General features: G+C 32.8%; 2 protein-coding genes across 7 annotated transcripts in view; one reads left to right on the top strand and one right to left on the bottom strand.

Moving 5' to 3' along the window:
* The window catches only part of LOC127729152 (ankyrin-1-like), a 43,562-nt gene extending 20,063 nt beyond the window's left edge, over positions 1-23,499 (bottom strand). For 3 of the 6 annotated variants that reach the window (XM_052236822.1, XM_052236817.1, XM_052236823.1), the window contains exons 1-2: positions 23,349-23,499; positions 1,460-1,695 (exon numbers count right to left, since the gene is read on the bottom strand). Coding sequence is in view for 4 of the 6 variants with exons in the window: in XM_052236817.1 (XP_052092777.1) it covers positions 1,460-1,667 (208 nt within the window). In the remaining 2 variants the exon portion in view is untranslated. The other 3 variants (XM_052236820.1, XM_052236819.1, XM_052236818.1) reach the window with 3 other exon arrangements.
* Positions 10,618-12,697, top strand: LOC127728859 (uncharacterized; the record flags this gene model as incomplete). The annotated part of the gene is made up of 2 exons (XM_052236451.1): positions 10,618-10,941; positions 12,406-12,697. Coding segments are annotated over 2 exons (591 nt in total), but the record flags the coding sequence as incomplete, so codon positions are not given.
* Positions 23,500-23,641: the final 142 nt, after the last annotated feature.

Below are 23,641 nucleotides of genomic sequence, written 5' to 3'. Positions count from 1 at the left end.
AAGTGTAGTGTACAAGAGTTACTTGTATTGAACTGTATAACCATTTTCTTTGTGAATGTACTACTATTTGACATTTATTGTATAGGTGTTGCCTTTATAGTATGCTTATGATTGTTATTTTGTACTTTCAGTTTTTCACCCTCTCCGGGAGTCTGTATACCAATAAACTGTTGATCTCTCAACGACTTATCAGTACAATCACCATCAAGAATTATTGCCGAAACGTTGTGCCTTTGTGACAATTTACAGGGTTCATGTTTCGCGATCTTAAAACTTGAGACATCGGAACAGTCTTCTGCGCCTGCATATGTAGTATGTATATCTCAACCTGATACGATATTCCAGAGCTTGCGTTTCCTTTCATCATGATTCCCTTGATCGAGGTTACTGCTTACAGAAAATCTTTTGATTTAATGGTTTCAAGTGATCAAGGTGAAGTCATCCTTGGAAAGCTTCACGGACACCATCACGCGTTGGTTGACCGTTATGGAAAATCTAATTCACAGACGACCACGGATATGTTCCATATTGTTGTAAACTATATGAGGACGTATAATGTCGTTGATTTAACTTGTATGTTGCTTTTTTAACATACCATGTCGTATAGCTCGGACCAATACACTGATTTGCAAATATTGACATTATATTGCAACACTACAATGAAATTCATTGTGGCATATATATTCCCACTTATTACATAAGTTGTAATAAGGTCGGAACAATGAAAGCTAAAATAAAACTCAAATATATCCCAAAACACTTATTACAACTTTATTCTACAAACTGTTCCATTTTTAAGGGACAAACTTAAAATAATACTATTTTGCCATTTTTGTTGGGTTAGGGTTAGGGTTAGGGTTAGGGTTAACTTTGTTAAATGATACTTGATACCTGATTAAGTCAAACCAAAGATATTACAATTGGTATTTGCCTCTCTGCCTAGTACACATCATTATAATAATCAGAGAAAAGACTATTCGGCTAGTTGTCCATATAGAGTGGTCTGAGTAAGGTGGGAAGTATTTCTGAATACTGTTAAATTGTGAGCTAACAAAGTAAAAACCTTAAGCAATATGTTATTCGAGTGAATTAATGATAGTTTAGTCAGTGTGAATGTGAATGTAATATTTGCGACTAGATGTTCAACCATCTATAAATCCCTCCTACTTTAAATTGTTCTGTGTATCATATCAGGGAAGACACAAACATTTTAAAGATATTCACAAGAAATTTATACATATTGCACTCCGTACAGTGTGATAAGATAAATGTCTCTTCGTGCGGGAAATAAATTACAGGTCAAAACCACCAAAGAAATACTTGTATTTGATTTCTTACAAATCATCTATTACAGAAATATAACTTTTTTTTCATTACTCGATGATATTATTCGACAGCATACAAATTGATTTCATAGTCACGTCATTTATTTTGCAGTAAATAATTCATACAAACTGACCTTTGTTCGGGTACGGAAATAGTAAACTCCATTGCTCTCTAGATATAACCTTCTTTTTCCTCAGTGGCTCCAATACTTTTGCTCTTTGTCGATCAAGTGTTTGTTGTAGTATTACGGGGCTAAACTCTGTGTCAAATGTTACTTTTACAGCAGGTTGTGCAACATTACGTAGCAAGTTATCTATACGTGAAAAGTTTGTGTCCATCATTTCCCTTTGCTTCTTATCCTCTGTTTAGCTGTTGGTTAATAAAATGAATAGTTTTAAAAAATCACCATCTGATTAAAATCAGATCTGTTGTTCGTTTGACATAAGGGGTCATGTTCAGTGACCTTTTTGCATTCAATCAAACCTATCTCATAACAAAGCAATGTTTATCAATAATATCTTGTTCTAACTTTATAATACCCGACATGGTCCCGATTTTAAGCACCGACCTAATTGTAAACTTTTCTCAACTTAATTAGCAAAACAGTAGTTTTTATTTTGTGATACGTCAGTTGTTAAAATATCTAATCTTAGTAACAGCGACAGGATGAGTTCCAAGAAGAGCTATTATTTGGCCTCAGAAATTGCAACAATAGTAAACTTAACCTATTGATACAATCTGTATACTCCAGAGTAAGAAACTTACATGTTATGTCACTATGACGTCATAAACATTACGAAATTTATATTTTCACCATAGAATGGTCAATTTAAGCATACGTTTTGGACAAAATGGATGTGACCCAAGTACTTACCCAACAAAATTTATACACAGATGAACATATTTGTAAAATACATCTTGTAGCAAAATACATTTTTGTGTAAAGTCTTGCAACGATCTCAAAAGTGAGGCTCTTTTTTTGGCACTTTTGAACAAAATGTAAGTAGTTTGAACCCCTAATGTCAATATGTCTGACAAAAAAAAATATCCATAAATACTGATATCCGACAGACTAATTAATGTCTTATGAACATCTAAAGAATGTTAATTGTTAGACTTAATGCTGTTTGACTTTTCAATTCAAGGGGACACAAAGTGGCCTAATAATACCTTTCTGTATACGTTTGATTCAAATTATTTTTATTACCACAAAAAAAAAACTCTTGACTATTCGCTGATTTCTGACGTTTTAAAATTTTTTATGGCTAAATCGAACCTCTAAATCATTGAACTGAAAAGGTTATTACGACTGCTTGACATTTTCCAAGCATCTATATATATTCTTATGAACATTATTCAACCCTTCCAACAGATCTATATTAATTTGGTCATTTATCTAAGCCGTGATATAGACGTAATCCCCATTATGATCTTCATCCCTTTGCTCGATAACATATCTCGAGATATTCTCCCATCCCTTAAGATCTGCATTTGTAATTAAGAGGTCTCATTGTCTACTGAGAGAGGAAGTTCTGGCTTACAGTACTAGTGACTAACATGAGATATGTTATGCAATACTTAGCTTGTCAGAAGTGGCCACTAGCATACTGCTTTCCACGTTTACATTTAGGCGATTGACGGTGGCCACTAGCATACTGCTTTCCACGTTTACATTTAGGCGATTGACGGTGGCCACTAGCATACTGCTTTCCACGTTTACATTTAGGCGATTGACGGTGGCCACTAGCATACTGCTTTCCACGTTTACATTTAGGCGATTGACGGTGGCCACTAGCATACTGCTTTCCACGTTTACATTTAGGCGATTGACGGTGGCCACTAGCATACTGCTTTCCACGTTTACATTTAGGCACTGCTTTCCACGTTTACATTTAGGCGATTGACGGTGGCCACTAGCATACTGCTTTCCACGTTTACATTTAGACGATTGACGGTGGCCACTAGCATACTGCTTTCCACGTTTACATTTAGGCGATTGACGGTGGCCACTAGCATACTGCTTTCCACGTTTACATTTAGGCGATTGACGGTGGCCACTAGCATACTGCTTTCCACGTTTACATTTAGGCGATTGACGGTGGCCACTAGCATACTGCTTTCCACGTTTACATTTAGGCGATTGACGGTTTTAGTCTTCTTGACATTGCAGATCAGATTGTAAATAGTTCCTGTGGTGTGGCTTTTGAATGTCAGTTATGCAGTATTTGTTTGCAAGTCAGACATCATTAATTTTGTACCCACAAACCTTGCAAGAGCCTGTTGACGAACAATTTTGTTTAGAAGGAAAATAGAATTTTCAGTCCATCTGCTAACATGTAATTTAACAAAAAGAAGTATCCTGCATTGTGTTGATTTAAAACTACATGATGTAAAGTTGAAAGTACTTGTCGTAATGCAAAGATAACACGATGGTATATCATAACAATGTTACGATAGGCTTGTCATAAAAATGTCACGATAGGCTTGTCATAAAAATGTCCACTGAAAAAAACTACTATAACAAAACGACTTAAGAAAAAGTACCGATCTGAGGGTGATCACATTTGATAGTACAGTGACAACTTCAGAAAAAAGTTGCTTAGTTTAGGAGTTTAATGAAACGACTACCTCACGGTTGAAAATACACATAAGGATAGATAATACATTATACAGTTATCAAAGTTCTGTCGTAGAGTTTTCCCATTTTGCAAATTTTTGTTTAATCGCGATAAAGTGTGACTTTTCAAACTTTTTTTATGATCTAATACAGGAACAATTAGCAATATAATTAATTCCTGCATAATGATTTTAGCAATAATTTGCAATAGAATGCACCCATTATCTAACAGAAAATATTCAACATCGAACTTAAAATCATACAAATGTACATATTGAATCAATTTGACGATTTTCGAAAGCATATGGAATTATTTTTTAAATCCAACTGTTTGTCAAAGTATATTAAATTTCTTTCGTATTGCATTTGTGGTCGATTTTTACAGAAAAGTAGCAAAACAATTACTACTTGATTTATACACAAAAGTTAGACAGATCATAAAAATCGAACTTGTACGAGCTTAGTGAAAATACACAGTTTAACTGTTCATTTGACGAAACGTGATTCCAATGAATCTTTTATTACTTATCATGAATGATTTCCGTAAAAAATGTCAAAAATGTGAAATAAATTGTGATTGTGTACCGTCTGCTGACCTTTAACCACACAAACCTGCACCATTTTAGCATTATATTTATCTCCAAAATAAGACAAAAAATCAGCTTAAGAAAAACATTTTTATTCCACATTTCTTGAAAAAAAAGTATTAATTTCAGAAGTGAGATTTTTTTTTTAAATGGGGGAATAATCAATTCAATATTGTGGTTCCAACAAAAAATAAAATGCTCCGCTGGACGCAGCTTGATACAACCGCAGAGGTCGAACCGTGAACATTTGGGCCAAGTATGGACACTACATTGAAGCTTGATACAGCTCTGAATTTGGATTGTGATTAAATATTTTACACATCATAGGTTTCTGAAACAGAATGATTGTGGTCAATGAACTGAAAATTTTGAAATTGGACTTTTACTTATTATGGTCCAATATCCAAAAATTTAAATATACAGCTAGGGTCAGTTCTATATTTAAATAACATTTACTCAATTTATTACTAATGATTATTTTTATTTCAGAGTGGTGGAACAACTGTACCACTAGAGAGTAAAACTGTGCGTTTCCTTGACAACTTAAGTGTGGGATCCAGAGGTACCTTATCTACAGAGTAGTACTTTATTCATTTCTTAATATGTAAAATACCATATTTCATTTTGAAGATCTTACTTTAATAGGACTCAGGCCATAGTTAATTCACTTTATTCCTGGTCTAAAAATACATACTGAGTTCCTATACATTTGTAGAAAGACAACATATCATATTCCAAGCACCCTTTGGTTCCTTTTTGAATAAAAATACAAATGTACTGAAATAGGGGTTTAAAGGGGTTTGCTTCATAATTTTTTTCCCATTATATATAGCATTCTGCAAATTAATTTATACAAATAACAAACCAACCTACCACGAAGTTCTTCAAAAAATTAACCAAAAAAATGAAAAACAATTTCCAAAAATGTCATTCATCATTAATACAATGTCTTCAAAAAATCTATAAACTTTCATTTTTCAAAATATCTAATTATGAACAGTTAATTCCGAATTATATTTATATCTAATTTTCAAATTAGAATATGATGCTATATCTACTTTTAAACTATGATTCTACTTTCAATTTCTATTCATTGTGTAATACAGCTCTGAATTTGGATTGTGATTTAATATATGACATAGCATAGGTTTCTGACACGGAATGAATGTAGTCTAAGAACATAAAAATTTGAAATTGGACATATACCGTTTATGGTCCAATATTCAAAATCGAAATACATGGTTAGATTCAGCATATATCAAAGTACCCCAAGATTTCAATTTTTGATGAAACCAAACAAAGTTTAATTTTGGACCTAAATGTGGACCAACTTGAAAACCGGGCCAAAAATCAAAAATCTATACAAATATTTAGATTCAGCATATCAAAGAACCACAAGAATCCATTTTTTGTAAAAATCAAACTAAAGTTTAATTTTGGACACTTTGGACCTTAACGTGGACCAATTTAAAAACCAGGCCCAAAATCAAAACTCTAAATACACGATTAGATTCAGCATATCAAAGAACCCCAAGAATTCAATTTTTGTTGAAATCAAACAAAGTTTAATTTTGGACCCTTTTGGACCTCAATGTAGATCAATTTAAAAACGGGTTCCAAAATCCAAAATCTAAATACACGGTTAGATTCAGCATATTAAAGAACCACAAGAATTACAGACTTTGAGTTAAACCCTATTGAAATTGGTCAAGAAATGAGCAATTTATACGAAGTATTAAAATAGAATTGTTTTGGCCCCTTTTCCTAAACAGTTAGACCCATAACCTATTCCCAACCTTCCTTTTTTGTGTGGAACCTTGTGGTACAATTTCATAGAGATTTATCGACTTATATTCAAGTTATTGTCCGGAAACATGAAAATCCTAGAGGTTTTTTGGCCACTAATTACTAAATGGTTTGGTCCATAACCCCCAAAATCAGTCCCAACCATTTTTTGAGGTATGGAACCTTGTGTTACAATTTCATAGAGATCTATAGACTTATACACAAGTTATTGTCCTTAAAAAAGAAAAATGCTTGTTTTGGCCCCTAATTCCTAAACAGTTAGTACAATAACCCCCAAAATATATCTTAAGCTTCCTGTGCGGTATGGAACATTATGATACAATTTCATAGAGATCCATACACTTATACTCAAGTTATTGTTTGGAAATCTAATGTCTTCGGACGACGACGACGACAACTCTGACAACGTGATAACATTATACGACGGTCGTATAAAGAATAGGGGTCTATGAAATATAGATTTTGAAATTAGAAGCTTTCAAGAGCCTTAATTGCAAACTTTCTAAAAAAAAAGCACCATTAATGGAATTTATGTATTATACATAAATTCGGTTATTCTAGTGAAAAGTTTTTATCTCGTCCGTTGCAGTGCTTTCTTTGTCATATTATATATAGTTGTTAAGATGTATAGTTATGACGTCAAAATTTGACGTTTACGTTCTTTTCAACTTTGAGCAGCGAGAGAGCAGACGTAAAATAATTAGAGAGAGAAGTATTTCGAAAATCAGGTGGATTAGTGGATATTTGAAGTTGGTATTTTATAGATGTAGGCAAAGAGACATATGGATAATGCATAAATTGTTTAAATCAATCAATTGCATAAAATAAGTGTGAAATTTTTTTATTGTCGAAATGGCATGGTCGCCACGTGTTGTCGATTATGATATAAAAGAAAAATTATAATAAATATGAATTGCAGGGTATTAAATCACAATACGACTAAAGTTAAAAGCAATATATAATATTTCTGTTGTGATTATATATTTGGTGAATAATTTATCCATTGATTCTGCTGCGGAAAAATATTACTTTGCTGAACACGACAAACTCATTCAATTCAACAAGAACGATACATACATCGTTTGAACGGCTACAGCTTTAAGATATATTGATTGATAAACACTACAATAAAAGGACTTTTGGTTGCACACACAAACAAAACGCCTAAATTTAAAAAAAAATATATTTAGAAAAATCTATTTGTGAGTTTCAGTATGTTGAGACGAGGTACTAGAAAGCGGACAGCTTCAGCCAGAGCAGATGTTAGAAGGACCCCGGTGACTTCGCAGGGAGTATCGTTGGTGCAATCAACTCTGAGGGATTCAAGACCAGGTCATTTGTCCGAGTCTATATATACAACTTCTGGACTTGAAAACGTTGCCATACCAACAGTATCAACGACAAGAAGGTTGATGCCAACAATTCCTCACAATCCCGACAATACTCTTCACATTCCGGATATGTCACCTGTTCCATTACCATGGCAACCAAGAGACCCCCAGCCAACATGTGATAACACAGAATTTGTGTCACAAACAGGTAATGTGACCAATACTGATTATTTACCAGTTCCTAATAGAATTGCAAGTGTTCACGAGAATTTAGGCATAAATGTGACACAGTCAATTAAGGAAAACATATTAAAAGGGGAATACAAAGATTTGGTTTGTCTACTAAACAATTCAGTTAGCACAGGTTCTGACAAACAAAAACTGACATGGGTCCAGGGGGAATTCATTTTACAACCCGTGTCCCAACAATCAAAAATTACAAATATTGAAAAATGGACAGATGCTTTCATCATTTTCATATATATTTATTGTTCAGTGCACATAAACCGATTTAGGGAATTGTTAAAGTATATGCACACAATACGCCTTGGGGCACAAAGAAACCAAGGGCTTGGCTGGAAAAATTACGATGAGCAATACAGACTAGGAAAAGCACAAGAACCATTTAGCTTATGGAGTAATATAGACAGTGATCTGTGGTTATTATATTTGCAACATGTGAATAATATCTCAAATGTGTCTTTTAATGTACCTAATAACAATATTAATGCAGGTAGTGATTATGGGAATAAATGCTATAGTTATAACTATGATGGAAGCTGTGGAAAAAACCTTGTTTTTATAGCCATTTGTGTTTAAGGTGTAATGGTTCACATCCAATTATAAACTGTCAAAGACAATATGGAAATGTGAGACCATATGTTGGTAATACACAATATAGCACAGGCCCCCAGTTTCAGTTTCTCCCAAGGGGGCTGACACAAGAGTCAGATTTTCCCCCAAGAAATGCCATACAGTACACACAAGCAAGATCTAGACCAAATATCAGAACTATGGCGACTTGGTAGAAGCCCTATTAAGATTTGTGCTTTGTATGAAATGCTGGAGGCATATCCGTATGCAGATGTAGCAAAAAAATTATATACTAGTCAACAAAAGTAACGATACACAAGTTTGAACTCCAATTTATCATAACATATAATAAAAAGTAAAAACTGTTAAATTATCCAATAAAAACATTCATTTTCAAAGCATATGCATATGATCATTGATAAAGCTGAAGTCTTTACTTGAACCAATTTTGTTTAATAAAAAGATTAAACACAAGGACTTGAAATCAGTGGTGGGTTTGATAGCTTTCTGTTCAAGGGCGATTACTTCGTCTAGGGCTTTCCTTTGCAGGTTTTATGACGTCATAGGATCTATAAAAAATAAAAAAGCCTTTTTATTCAATTAGAATAAATAGAGATCTCAGAGAAGATGCTAAAGTTTGGCTGATTTTTCTGGGACATTTTAACGGAGATTGCTACCTACCAGAAAATGCATGGATAACAAATGAAACGTTACATTTGTACACTGGCAGCTGTGGTAACTCTGCTTTAGGTTGTGGTGCATATTTTGATGGTAAATGGGCACAATATAAATGGCCGGAAGCATGGGTAAATATGCCAATCATGAAGGACATTACCTTTTCGAGTTAGTTCCAATTGTTTTAGCTATGTTTATATGGGCATCAGATTTCAAAAATCGAAAGATTTTATTTCGAATTGACAACATGGTATTAGTACGCATTATCAATAAAAAAAACTGCCAAGTCGAAGCGTGTGATGACATTTATTCGCCCCCTTGTTCTTTTTACAATGCAGCACAATGTTCAGTTTAAAGCACAACATATTGATGGTTTAAGAAATGAAATTGCAGACTCGATTTCTCGATTTCAACTGCACAAATTTAAAGAACTAGAGCCCGGGGCCGAGTCAGTTCCAGAAAACAACCCAGAAGAGTTCAGAGATTTGATATTGAGTCTGAAACAAACAGATTAATTAATTGTTCGCTTGCTCCTGATACAATTCAAGCTTATCAACGAGCTTTCAATGCATTGGCTAAATTTAGGGATAGTTTTGAATTAGATTACAGTTTTCCAATACCATTGAACCACATTACTCAGTTCATTGCATACATGTCTTGCTTGGACATGGCCCCATCTACGGTTAAGTGTTATATCTCAGCCATCAGTTTTTATAATAAGATTAATAATTACGAAGATCTGTCTCAATTATTTGTTGTAAGAAAAAAGATTGATGGAATGGCGAGTTTAAAGTTAAAGACACCTGACTGTAGATTACCTATTACTATTGATGTATTAGAAAAAATTATAAAGATTTTGCCCTCATTCTGCATCTCCAGATATGAAGCTATCTTATTTTCTAGTGCTTTTTCGATGGGATTTTTTGCACTTCTGCGAGTTATTGAAATGACAACTACATCTTGCAGGGAAGGGTCTAATGAAACTAATCATGCCATTAAAATTGGAAATGTGGAGGTTACTAATCATAATATCAGAATATACTTGGCTTCTTCAAAAACAGATCAGTTAGGTAGAGGGACATCAATTATTGTGGCCCAACAATCAGGTAATGAAATTTGTCCGGTTAAATTTTTGCAAGAATATATAAAAATTCGACCTCCAATTAGTGGTCAATTATATTGCAACTTTGATGGTTCCCCTTTGACTCGATATCAGTTTTATGGATTCTCAAAAAAGCCCAGGGGTATATTTGCTCTGACCAATCAAAGTATGGGACGCATTCATTTCGATTCGGTGGTGCGACTTTAGCAACTATGCTTGGTTTTTCTGAGGAGCAAATCAAAGTAATGGGTCGTTGGAGTTCTGAAACTTTCAAAAGTTATATACGAATACCATAATTTTGATTTATATTTCGTTGAATTCTATGGTCATTTAAGATTTTAATGTCGATACATGTATTAAATTGTAGGCCAAGACGTGTCAGTATGGATAGTAGGTTCATCCTTGATAAGAAATGCATTTGTGCACGCAAGAAGTAGAACAGGTGGTGTTCATTTAGGTCTCCAAAGAATAGAAGTTAATATTTGGTGGCAAGGGTATGGTGGGATGGTTTTGAAAGATTTAGAATCGACTATCAAAAAACTGCTGAAATATGAAAAAACCCCGAAATATGTTGTCATACATATTGCAGGCAATGATTTGGGGAAGACGAAAGAAGGTTATTTTAGAAATGAAATTAAGGCCACCTATGACCCTAGGCTGCTAAAAGAGATCGCTGAATCATTGGCAAATCCTTTATGTATTATATATAATCAATCACTTGAAAGTAAGACAGTACCTAACGATTGGAAAAATGCTATGATAAGTGCTATATTTAAAAAGGGAAACAAGTCACTAGCCAAAAGTTATAGACCAGTCAGTTTGACATCTGTAGTATGCAAAATAATGGAGAAGATATTGCGTGAATTTATTATAGAGCATATGAAAAAGAATAACCTATTCTCTAAAAAGCAATACGAATTTATTGCAGGGAGGTCAACTGGTCTTCAATTATTAGAACTGATTGATAAGTGGACACAGGCATTAGATCAAGGTTTAGACATAGACTGCATATATACTGATTTTATGAAGGCCTTTGATAAGGTAGCTCATAAAAGATTAATAGCCAAAATCAAAAATCTAGGTGTCAATGAAGATAAAGTAGGGTGGATAACAAGCTAGCTTCTTAGAAGATAGGAAACAAAAGGTCATAGTGAATGGTGAAGAATCAGACTGGGCTAACGTTACATCTGGGATACCCCAAGGATCAGTACTAGGACCATTACTATTTGTTCTATATATAAACGATTTTCCAGACCAAGTGGATTCTGATGCATACCTATTTGCGGATGATACCAAGATCTTTAGAATAATAAAAACAAATTCTACAAGAAGACCTTAACAAGATGGAATCCTGGAGTGACAAATGGCTACTCAAATTTCACCCGGAAAAATGTAAATATATGAAAATATTTGCAGTTCTTAGAAGAACATTTAAGTACTTGGGAATTGAGACATTCATGCCATTATACAAAACCATGGTTAGAACCCACCTAGATTATGCTAGCTCAGTCTGGTCCCCATACAAGAAAAAAGATATCGACAAAATAGAAGGTGTCCACAGAAGGGTAACAAAACAATTACCAGGTCTCAAAGACATGAGCTACCCAGAGAGACTTAAAAAACTAGGCTTACCAACATTATCTTATAGGAGAATAAGAGGGGATATGATTGAAACCTTCGAAACAATGAATGGATACTACGACCAAGAAGTAAGCTCATTTTTAAGAACGGCAGACGATTCTCAACAAAGATATAGTAGCAGGACCAACAGTAATAAAGTCATTCATCAAAGATTCCAATCCAATATCCGTAAACACTCTTTCTCTGTTAGAATTGCTAAAACCTGGAACAAACTACCAGATAAAATAACAAAGTTACCATCAATAAATGCCTTTAAAAACCGATTAGACAAATTTTGGTCAGACGAAGAGATATACTATAATGACTACAGAGCAGAAATATCCGGAAGTCACGGACAAAACAGTAATAGAAAAACATTAAATTACGAGTCTGGTGAAGAGGAACCTTGAGGGATCCTGTACTGGAAATCAACTATAAGTAATTATAAGTAAGTAAGTATGAGAAGGTACACGTTATTTACCCAATACTTCGATTGTTTGGTCCCAGATTTTACCGAGAACACATTAGCGTTACTCAGAGAGTCATGATTGCATGATGACATGCAGACTTAGGATTAATAGTGCCATAGCATCATTCGTGTTAAAGAATGGGGGACATTATATAAAGTATCCAGATATATTTCCTACTAATACGTTTTTAAAGGAAGATGGCGTTCATTTGACAGATCTAGGATATGACATATTTCTGAATACTTTGCAAGGTGCACTTGAAATGTTTATTTGTTCTGGTTCTTCGACATATCCAGATAAATTTGGTAGTATGTATATATCTTAATTATCTTTAAACCAGTATTGGTCCACAGCCCAATCGCAGCTTCAACCCCACTTAAGTGGCGGTTGATCCGGTACGGTTGAGTTTGATATATACCGTACCTGATCAAATTGCCAACTTCGCTGCGTGTGATAAAAAATTGAAAACAACACCTTTAATAATTTCATGCGTCCGAAGCGCTTTTCTGGATTTACTTCATCAGGAACGCTCAAAGCCAAACATTTGAAATCTTAAGGATGTATAAGTACCGAAACAGTTGAAGAGCTATATGACAAAAATACATAAAACAAATAGCCAAATTCATCTAAGATCAACTTTGCCTGAGGGAGTTGAAACCTTAGTTTCTTTATAATTTCAAAATTTATAAACGGACAATTTTAGAAAGGTTTGTTATAAGTCATGTCAGTACCGAAGTACTGACTACTGAGCTGATGATACCCTCGGGGACTGATAGTCCACCAGCAGAGGTATCGACCCAGTGATGTAAAAAATTGAAAACAACACGTTTAATAATTTCATGCGTCCGAAGCGCTTTTCTGGATTTACCTTCATCAGGAACGCTCAAAGCTAAACATTTGAAATCTGAAGGATGTATAAGTACCGAAACAGTTGAAGAGCTATATGACAAAAATACATAAAACAAATAGCCAAATTCATCTAAGATCAACTTTGCCTGAGGGACTTGAAACCTTGGTTTCTTTATAATTTCAAAATTTATAAACGGACAATTTTAGAAAGGTTTGTTATAAGTCATGTCAGTACCGAAGTACTGACTACTGAGCTGATGATACCCTCGGGGACAGGTATCGACCCAGTGATGTAAAAAATTGAAAACAACACGTTTAATAATTTCATGCGTCCGAAGCGCTTTTCTGGATTTACCTTCATCAGGAACGCTCAAAGCCAAACATTTGAAATCTGAAGGATGTATAAGTACCGAAACTATAGTTACAGTTGGTCTATACTTTAGTGATAAATTACATTTAATGGATCACTGTATCCCAGGATCCAACAGCTAAGTTAGTTGATCGCTGTATCCCAGGATCATACATCTATCTATCTATATATATATATAAACAAGTTCAAATTGAAAGCAACATTCAAACCTATGATTGCGTTGTATGAAAACCGCAATTTATATATATATATGTATATATGCGTTTTGTTAAAATATACTTTTTCACTTTTTTTGGTCTTTTGGAAAATGTTGTTTGTGCTGTATTTAGACCCCGCTACCAAGAAATTTGTTTTGCATGCACACGTATAAGAATTGCGGTTTTTATCCAACGCAATCATAGGTTTGAACGTTGTTTTCAATTTAGACTTGTTTATATTTTTTCGTTTGGGCTTGTATTATATTTGCCTTCGGGTTTATATGATCCGTTCATCCTATTTCGACTCTTCAAAATTCAAGAGTCTATCCTAAATTGAGGTAAATTATATGGCCTTCCAAATACCGTTTCGATTCCTAACATCACTGAAGAGACATTAATTGTCGAAATCCGGATATGATGTACTAATTTTTGCACCTTTTATTTGCGGTATACCATCTTTTCCGCAAGTTTATTGCTTTCTGTTTGGTATTAAATTAATAGTTAAGATCCATTTTGTTACATCTGGTGATCAGTTTATTTGGCAATCGCCAATGGCAGTCAGCAGGGTTTAAGAACATCCGTTGTTCGACCTGCTAGTCAAAATGCGTTTTGTTAAAATATACTTTTTCTCTTTTTTGGTCTTTTGAAAATGTTGTTTGTGCTGTATTTAGACCCCTCTACCAAGAAATTTGTTTTGCATGCACACGTATAAAAATTGCGGTTTTTATCCAATGCAATCATAGGTTTGAACGTTGTTTTCAATTTAGACTTGTGTATATATATATATATATATCTATCTAGTTATCTGTAGGTTGCCAGAGGTAACCAAAAAATGATCTATGCAAACACTGAGTTATCTATAAATATATCTAGTTGAATACTATATATCTTTGAATCTATCTGTGTGTAAATATTTAAATTTGAGTTAATAATAATAAAGCTGTGGCCAATACTGCCAACAAATCTTAGTTTTACAAGCCATCTCGAAAAAATCATTATTATCAGTAACAACCTTCTTTCCCACAATAAGTAAGATAGAGTCTAGGTTCATCTATATATATTCCAAATCGGAGAACATTCAATTATTAAAAATGGTAAGGTCATTTAAGGACAATGACCCCTATTACTTATAATGAGGAGTCAATTAATTATTTTCGTCACTTTTTGTCTTGTCTTGATGATCATCTTGGTTGTTAGTAGTTTCTGTCTATCTAAACATTTTTTTCAAGAAGAGAGGTGAAAGATACCAAAGGTCATTAAACCCACAAGTCGAAAACAAACTGACAACGCCATGGCTTAAAAAGAAAAAGACCATCAGACAAACAACACTACTCAAAACACGACAGAGAAAACCAAAGACTGAGCAACACGAACCCATCCAAAACTAGGGGTAATATCAGGTGCTCCGAAAGGGTAAGCAGATCCTGCTTTACTTGTGGCACCCGCCGTGTTGCTCATGTTAGTAATAGCAAGAATGCACAAAACTCTAAACTTTGTCATCTAAGGACAATTACTCGTTAAGAAGTTAATTGACGATTTCAGTCATGATTGCTTATTTGTAGATTTGGTTTTGTTGATGATTTTTTTTATCTCTCTCTCGCTTTTTGTTTTCATGATTTTCCAAAAATGCAAAAAAAATGGTAGAAATCATCATTCCTTTAGTAGTCGATCGACAATTTTGGATATCTAACTATTTTTTAGCTCTGATCTTACTGATCAATTTGCAGGTGCTCTCTGTTTTTAAAAGTTTTAGATAATAGCCAAAAATAACTCCTATAATTAGATATAAGAAGATGTGGTATGAGTGCCAATGAGACAACTCTCCATCCAAGTCACAATTTGTAAAAGTAAACCATTAAAGGTCAAAGTACGGCCTTCATCACGGAGCCTTGTCTCACACCGAACAGCAAGCTATAAAGGGCTCCAAAAATGACAAGTGTAAAACCATTCAAACAGGAAAACCAACGGTCTAATCTATATAAAAAACGAGAAACGAGAAACACTTATGAAACACATCAACAAACGACAACCACTGAACATCAGGTTCCAGACTTAGGACAGGTGCAAACAAATGCAGCGAGTTTGAACGTTTTAATAGGCGCCAACCTTCACCCTACCTGAAACAATAGTGTAACATCACAACATAGAAAGACACACTATAAAATATCAATTGAAATGGCTTAACTCAATCAAAAGACATATTAACAAAAACAAGTGAACATACACTGAACGAATAAATTTATTCTATGATACAGTGTAAATACAAAATTAATAAAACAAGGGGGTTAGATGTAAAACAATATCAGAAAGACAACCATAACCTTGGACAAAATGCCGCCAAATAAAATAACGTACACAGGTAAATAAAAAAAAATTGTTGTAAGGTATACATGGAGTACGGAAATAATATTTACAAAATAAATAATTTTGTTGTTCCTAGTACGAGAAAAAAAGTGAAAATTTATCGTCATACTAAACACTTATCAAAGGTGGTATATATTAAAAATACTTTTAATTATTTCGGTTTTGCTTGATTTATTTGTAGCTCTTGTTTTGTTGATATTTTTTTATGATTATAGATTTATCTATATCTTTTATAATTTTTAAGATAGTAGCTAAATACAACAAGCATTATATAATATATATATTGTCATTTACGGGAATAATACCTATCAGGAAAACGTCACGTAGAGTTTATTTTGTAAACTTCTACTGAAAAGGGATTCTGTTTCGTTTTCTTTTATCCGTTATAGTTTTCAGGAAAAAAACCTATTTATAAAAAAAAAATCAGCAGAACAAAATGAAAAACACAAAAATCGAGCAAAAATACTCATTTCAGGATAAAAACTCTATTCCTTATAATTTTCGAGGTAACCCATAAAAACTTGATTTTACCCCCTATGTCCTATTTTTAGACAAGTATGTCATTTTTTGGTTGGCGGACATACTCAATACAAATTAACTAAGATACCATGAGGATGATTATAAACTTGATCTTGATTGGGCCGTAGCTTTCTCATGGAAATATTTGTCAAAACGTTTAAACGATCCTGTATGATTTCAATCTCAAGTTGTCACCGCTGTTAGAAATTGATTTCCCTTTTTTAACCAAGGCTTTGTTTTGCTATATACATCCAAATTAAGATGAAAGAGCTTTAAAATAGCTTAACATTGTACTATTTTCCACTGCAAATGTTATTTTAAGAATTTAAACATAAAAACAGACCGACACAAGGGGAAAAGTTTTTGAAGCATAAAGTGAGCAAGAAATAACGTTTAACTCTTTGACTTTGGATGTTTCTTTAATCCATTTTTTTCAGTGTCAGCTGCTAACATTCATAAAATATTAATTACTCAACTAATTTTGAAAGATAAGATATTGTTTCAATCCTTACGGCTAGCAGAATACCGATAATTCATTAAAAATGGAAATCGAAAAAATGTGTATTTTTCTGAAATAAAGCTAAACTGGTATGAATGCTTGATTTTTATAAAACAGAAATATTGGTGGTTTAACAGTCGAAATAGGCAATAATGTCGGCACGGTATGAGTCTTATAAGAATTTTAAATTTGTTCTTCCGTATTTTACTACTTGGATATTATTGAGATTATTTAAATACCGATTTTATAAAAAATAAACTGTTGACACAGAGATATGCCTCGCCTATCGGCATAAAATTAAAAAAAAAATCTAATGGACAGCAACATTGCTTATCAATTCACCCACTGGACCATGATTTAATGGGCAGGGCCTGAAAATGGTCGACAAACTGAGATGTACAGACAGTAATGTTACTTTATACAAAACATCGTTGTAAGTAGTTCCTATCAATCTAACTTAAGCAGAAAACTTAACATTGAAAATTGCTAATTAATTCAAAGTCACTGGACCATGTCCAAGGGGGCAGTGCCTCAAAATAGTCATCATACTGATATGTACCGATAGTAATGCAACTTTATACAAAATATCATTGATCTATCACAAGCAGATCCTATCAAACTAACTTAAGCAGAAAACTTAACATTGAAAATTGCTAATTTATCCAAAGTCACTTTATACCAAAATAAATGCAATATTAAAAAGAAACTTTTAAAGTGGTATGATGTAATACTATGTAAATGTAAATATACATTGTAGTTTTATTGTCCTATTCAACGTAATTTATGGCATAAAAAATACAAGATTTCATTCTGAATTTTAAAACTCAAAATTAAATGAATTGTTAGACATCATGGAATGTATTATGTAATTATTAACTTGACAACTGGGTCAAATAAGATAAGTCATGATTCTTGGGAACTTTCAATTTCTTCATGTATCTTTTCCCCAGAATGATAACAACTGAAAATCCGTAATAACCGTGATTATTCATAATGGCCCTGTTATAATGGCCCTGTTTTTTTCATAAAGGCCCTTTTTATTCATAATAGTCCTTTTTATTCATAATGGCCCAAATTAATGCCCTGTTAGTCTGTAATGGACCAGTTTTGCTTTTATTAATAAAGGGGCAGTTTCATACATGATGCACTAAACTGGTTAATAAAATGTTAAGAAAAATGTGTTTAGCATTGATTATGCGAAACAGAGGCCTCAGATAAAAACAGTTGTTAGTGCACTTGTCCTTTTTTTCGCATAGTAAATGCTAACCATGATAATATTATTCGATAATTAGATTAAATGTCTGAAGTTTTAATTATACACGTTTGTCGTTTATTTCTAGCATCTATTATTGATTGAATAATTTAGTGTTTCTGCTGTGGTAGACAATTTTTATACGACCACTAAATTTTTTGCGTTCGTATATGTTATGGCGATGTCTGCGTCGGCGTCTAAAGACATTTTGGTTCGCAGACAATTACTTGAGTATAGGTGTATGGATCTCTATGAAATTTTAGCACAATGTTCCATACCACAATAGGAAGATTGGGATTGATTTTGAGGGGTATTGTCGTAGCCGTTTCGTAATAAGGGGCCAAAAAGGGTCCAAAAACAAGCATTTTTACTGGTTCATAGACAATAAATTGGTTCGCAGACAATAACTTGAGTATAAGCGTATGGATCTGTATGAAATTTTAGCAGAAGGTTCCGTACTACTATAGAAGGGTTGGGATTGATTTTGGGGGTATTGTCGTAGTTGCTTTTGTAATAATGGGCCAAAAAGGGGCCAAAAACAACTATTTATCTGGGTTTGCAGACAATAACTTGAGTATAAGTGTATGGATCTCTATGAAATTTTTGCAGAAGGTTCCGTACTACTATAGAAGGGTTGGGATTGATTTTGGGGGTATTGTCGTAGTTTCTTTTGTAATTTTGGGTCAAAAAGGGGCCGAAAACAACTATTTATCTGGGTTTGCAGACAATAACTTGAGTATAAGTGTATGGATCTCTATCAAATTTTAGCACAAGGTTCCATACCACAATAGGAAGGTTGGGATTAATTTTGGGGGTTATTGTCGTAGCTGTTTAGTAATTAGGGGCCAAAAAGGGGCCACTTTAACAATTATTTTTCTGGTTAACAGACAATAACTTGAATATGAGTGTATGGATCTCTATCAAATTTTAGCAAAAGGTTCCATATCACAATAGGAAGGTTGCAATTTATTTTGGAGGTTATTGTCGTAGCTGCTTAGTAATTAGGGTGCAAAAAGGGGTCAAAAACAATCATTTTTCATATTTCAGGACAATAACTTGTGTTTAAGAGTATGGATCTCTATGAATTTTTACCACAAGTATCCACATCTCAAAAGAAAAGTTTGGATTGATTTTGGGGGTCATGTCTCAAACCGTTTAATAATTAGGGAACGAAGAGGGGCAAAAAAAAACTAGGATTTTCTGGTTTCTGGACAATAACTTCAGTATAAGTCTATGGATTGCTATTTAATTGTGCAATTCTGCACAAGGTGCTATACCATAAACTAAAGTTTGAGATTTATTTTAGGGGTTATGAACCTAATGGTTTATTTAAAAGGGGCCAAAAACAATACTTTTGTAATACTTTATATCAATTGCTTATTTCTTGAGCAATTTCAATGGGGTTTAATTCAAAGTCTTGAATTCTTGGGGTTCTTAAATATGCTGAATCTAATTGGGTATTTAGAATTTGGATTTTGGGCCTTGTTTTTAATTTATCCATATTAAGGTCCAAAGAGTCCAAAATGAAACTTTGTTTTCCAAAGGGTCCAAATTTAAACTTTGTTTGATTTCTTCAAAAATTAAATTGTTGGTGTTCTTTTATATGCTGAATCTAATTGTGTATTTAGATTTTATTAATTTTGGGGCTTGTCTTCAAATTGGTCAACATTAATGTCCAAAGGGTCAAAAATTAAATTTTGTTTGATTTATGAAAAAAAAATTGAATTCTTGGGGTTTTTTTTTATATGCTGAATCTAAGCATGTTTTTAGATTTTTGAATATTGGCACAGAATTCAAGTTGGTCCAAATCTGGGTCCAAAATTAAAATTTGTTTGATTTTATAAAAAAATAAAGTATTGGTGTTCTTTGATATGCCCAATCTAACAGTGTAATTAGATTTTGTTATTTTGGGCCCAGTTTTCAAGTTGGTCCAAATCGGGGTCCAAATTAAACTGTTTGATTTCAACAAAAATTGAATATATGGGGTTCTTTGATATGTTGAATCTAAGTGTGTAGTTAGATTTTAGATTGTGGGTCCCGTTATCAAATTGGTCCATAGGGTCCAAAATTAAACTTTATATGATTTCATCAAAAATTGAATTCTTGGGTTTTTTGATATGCTGATTCCAACCGTGTATTTATATTTTGGATATTGGACCATAATAGGTAAATTTCCAATTCAAAATTAACTAAGTACTAAGACAACATTCATTCTGGGTCAGAAACTATGCTACAAATGTATATAAAATATTTAATCAGAGCTGTATTGCACAATTAATAGAAATAATAAGTAGATTCATAGTTGAAAATAGATATAGCATCATATGATTATCTAATTTTAGAGAAGAAATATAGTTTGAAATTTACTGTTCATTATTAGATTATAAAACGGATAAGTAGAGCTGTAAATCTGTCATCTCATTCTGATAAAGGGACCTAACAAACAGATGTTTAAAACAAAAAACTTAGTCTGTTACTATGGAGAGATGATTATGTCCAGTTTCTGATATTACCACTCCAGGACAGCAACAATGAAGTTATTTGAAATTTTGTTTATTTTAACATTTTTATAACTAATCATTGAAATTGAATATCAAAATGAACAAAGGAAAGTTTGTGATGTATTAATTCCCTATACATTAGCTAATGTGTGTATTTGTTTGATTATTTTGTAATTCTATGTTTATTATATATCAATGTATTTCATGAGGGCCACATTTAACTGTGTAACCCTCTTTAAATAAAAAATTATTATTACATGTATTATAATTATCATTATTATTTTTGAAAATATGGATTTTTTTGATTTTTTCTTCCTTTAAAAACTACATACAATTTGTATTACATATTTACATTTGTAATTAATTCACATTTATGAATATGGATAAGTGTTGTGTATTTACTATTAATTCATTCATTCAGCAATTACCACCTATTATTAAGAAAACAACACATGTAGTATTCATCAACTAACACACTTATAATTGGAGTGACAAATTTATTATTTTTGTTTTTTTCATTTTTTTCCCCATTTTCTTTTAAGAACTTCGTGATAGGTATGTTTGTTGTTCTGTATAAATTACTTTTCAGAAAGTTATATATATATATATATATATTTATGAAGCGAACCCCTTTAAAAACTTAGCTTATATTGTTCATTAATTAAATTCTTTGTGTACTTGGATATGCTGAATCTGTCCAAATCGGGGTCCAAAGTTGAAGTTGGAGTTCTTTGATATGCTGAATCTAACCTTGTATTTAGATTTTGGATTGTCAGGGCCCTGTTATCAAATTGGTCTACATTGAGGTCCAAAGGGTCCAAAATTAAACTTTTTCTAATTTCATCAAAAATTAAATTCTTGGGATTCTATTGATATGCTGAATCTAATCGTGTTTTAAGATTTTGGATACTGGACCTTAAAAGGTAAAAGTCAAATTTCTAAATCTTTAGTTCTTTGACCACATTTACTATGTGCAAGAAACCTATGATGTGTCAACTATTTAATCACAATCCAAATCTAGAGCTGCATCAAGCTTGAATGTAGTGTGCATACTTGCCCCAACTGTTCTGGGTTCTACCTCTGCGGTCGTATCAAGCTGCGTTTTGCGGAGCATTTAATTAACATGTACCACGAAATCAAGTTTATTTGTTACCAAATGAATCAGAATGTAAATTTACCGGATACAGTAACTATGGCCATGAGTTGTATAAGTTAGTTCCATAAGTATAACTTCTTTTGTTGGTTTTTTAAAAATAGATCTTATTTTGCATTGAATCATTTAAAAACAGAACTAAAATAGTTATTGGAAAAAAAAATGCAACAAAAATAGATTGAATATTTTCATGACGCATGCAATAGGGGCGGGCACAAGATTCACAATTATGGACTCGAAAGGGGCATATACTCAAAATATAACAATTTCACAATGATTTTAGCATAACAAAATATGAAATATACATTAGTAGTGCACAACTAATTGTACAAAGTGGCAAGCAATATATTGTATGATAAGTATCATGGAATATTACATAGTTATTATTAGCATATACATTAAATTTGAAGGTTTTCTAAAATAAATTCACTAATTTTACTGGTAATTTGTATATTTTCTATAGTCACTTACCATATAAATCTGTTAAGACAAGACAAGTGAGAAAAGGATGGACTTTTTAAGGTAACACAATTAAGAAAAAAATGTCTTTGCTGATTAAAGAAAAGAGTAAGGATGTTTATTTTCAATATCACCGAAATAGCACTATCTCCTTATATGTAGAAAGAGATAAACGATTAACGAGACATATTACATATATCAAAACAAACACGCGCTAATATTGAATTAAAATATTGCTGTGGGGTGGTTATTGGAGTATAACACCAAAGAAATATAGTTAAATTTACACCATAGCCTAATCAAAGTCTTGTGAAGTGGCTACTGTACTGAAATGAAGGAAAATGAAGTTTTATTTGACTCTTAGCCTTTAAGTTTTTGATCCCATTTAGGTTTTTGTATTCAAAAGTTTATCTAGTCTAATGGGTCTTTTTCAGCTGTACATTGTATTTGAAACGACACCTTTATTTATAAAAAAATATAGTAGTCCTGTATATCTGTAAAATATCAATCTCTCTTAAAACGTCACTCTAAGCTAAGTTTCAATCAAGCCGCTCATGAAAAATGAATACATAAGTGCTACCAAAAGCAAATAAAAATAGGTGGAGCAATGCCATTTAACAATACTTACCCCTAGTGACTGTTCCAGCGATGGTGGAAAGTAATCATTATATTTTACGAAATCAACAAACAATACTTACCCCTAGTGACTGTTCCAGCGATGGTGGAAAGTAATCATTATATTTTACGAAATCAACAAACAATACTTACCCCTAGTGACTGTTCCAGCGATGGTGGAAAGTAATCATTATATTTTACGAAATCAACAAACAATACTTACCCCTAGTGACTGTTCCAGCGATGGTGGAAAGTTATCATTATATTTTAGGAAATCAACAAATGTTTTTGTTACAAATGGATTCATAATGGGAGTTCACCTAATACAGTAACTGTGGTCACGAGCTGTATGAGTTGATTCCATAAATATTACTTATTACCTTGAAGTTTAAAGATAGATTTTACTTTGCATTGAATAATTTAAAGAATAAAGAACTAAAATAGGGATTGGAAAAAATGAAATAAAAATAGATTGAAAATTTTCGAAATAAAGGAACATGCTGGAATTAGTTGGTT

Source organism: Mytilus californianus, unplaced genomic scaffold (assembly GCF_021869535.1).
Source record: "Mytilus californianus isolate M0D057914Y unplaced genomic scaffold, xbMytCali1.0.p SCAF_2, whole genome shotgun sequence".
NCBI lineage: Eukaryota > Metazoa > Mollusca > Bivalvia > Mytilida > Mytilidae > Mytilus > Mytilus californianus.
This window is presented reverse-complemented; position numbering and strand designations above follow the sequence as displayed.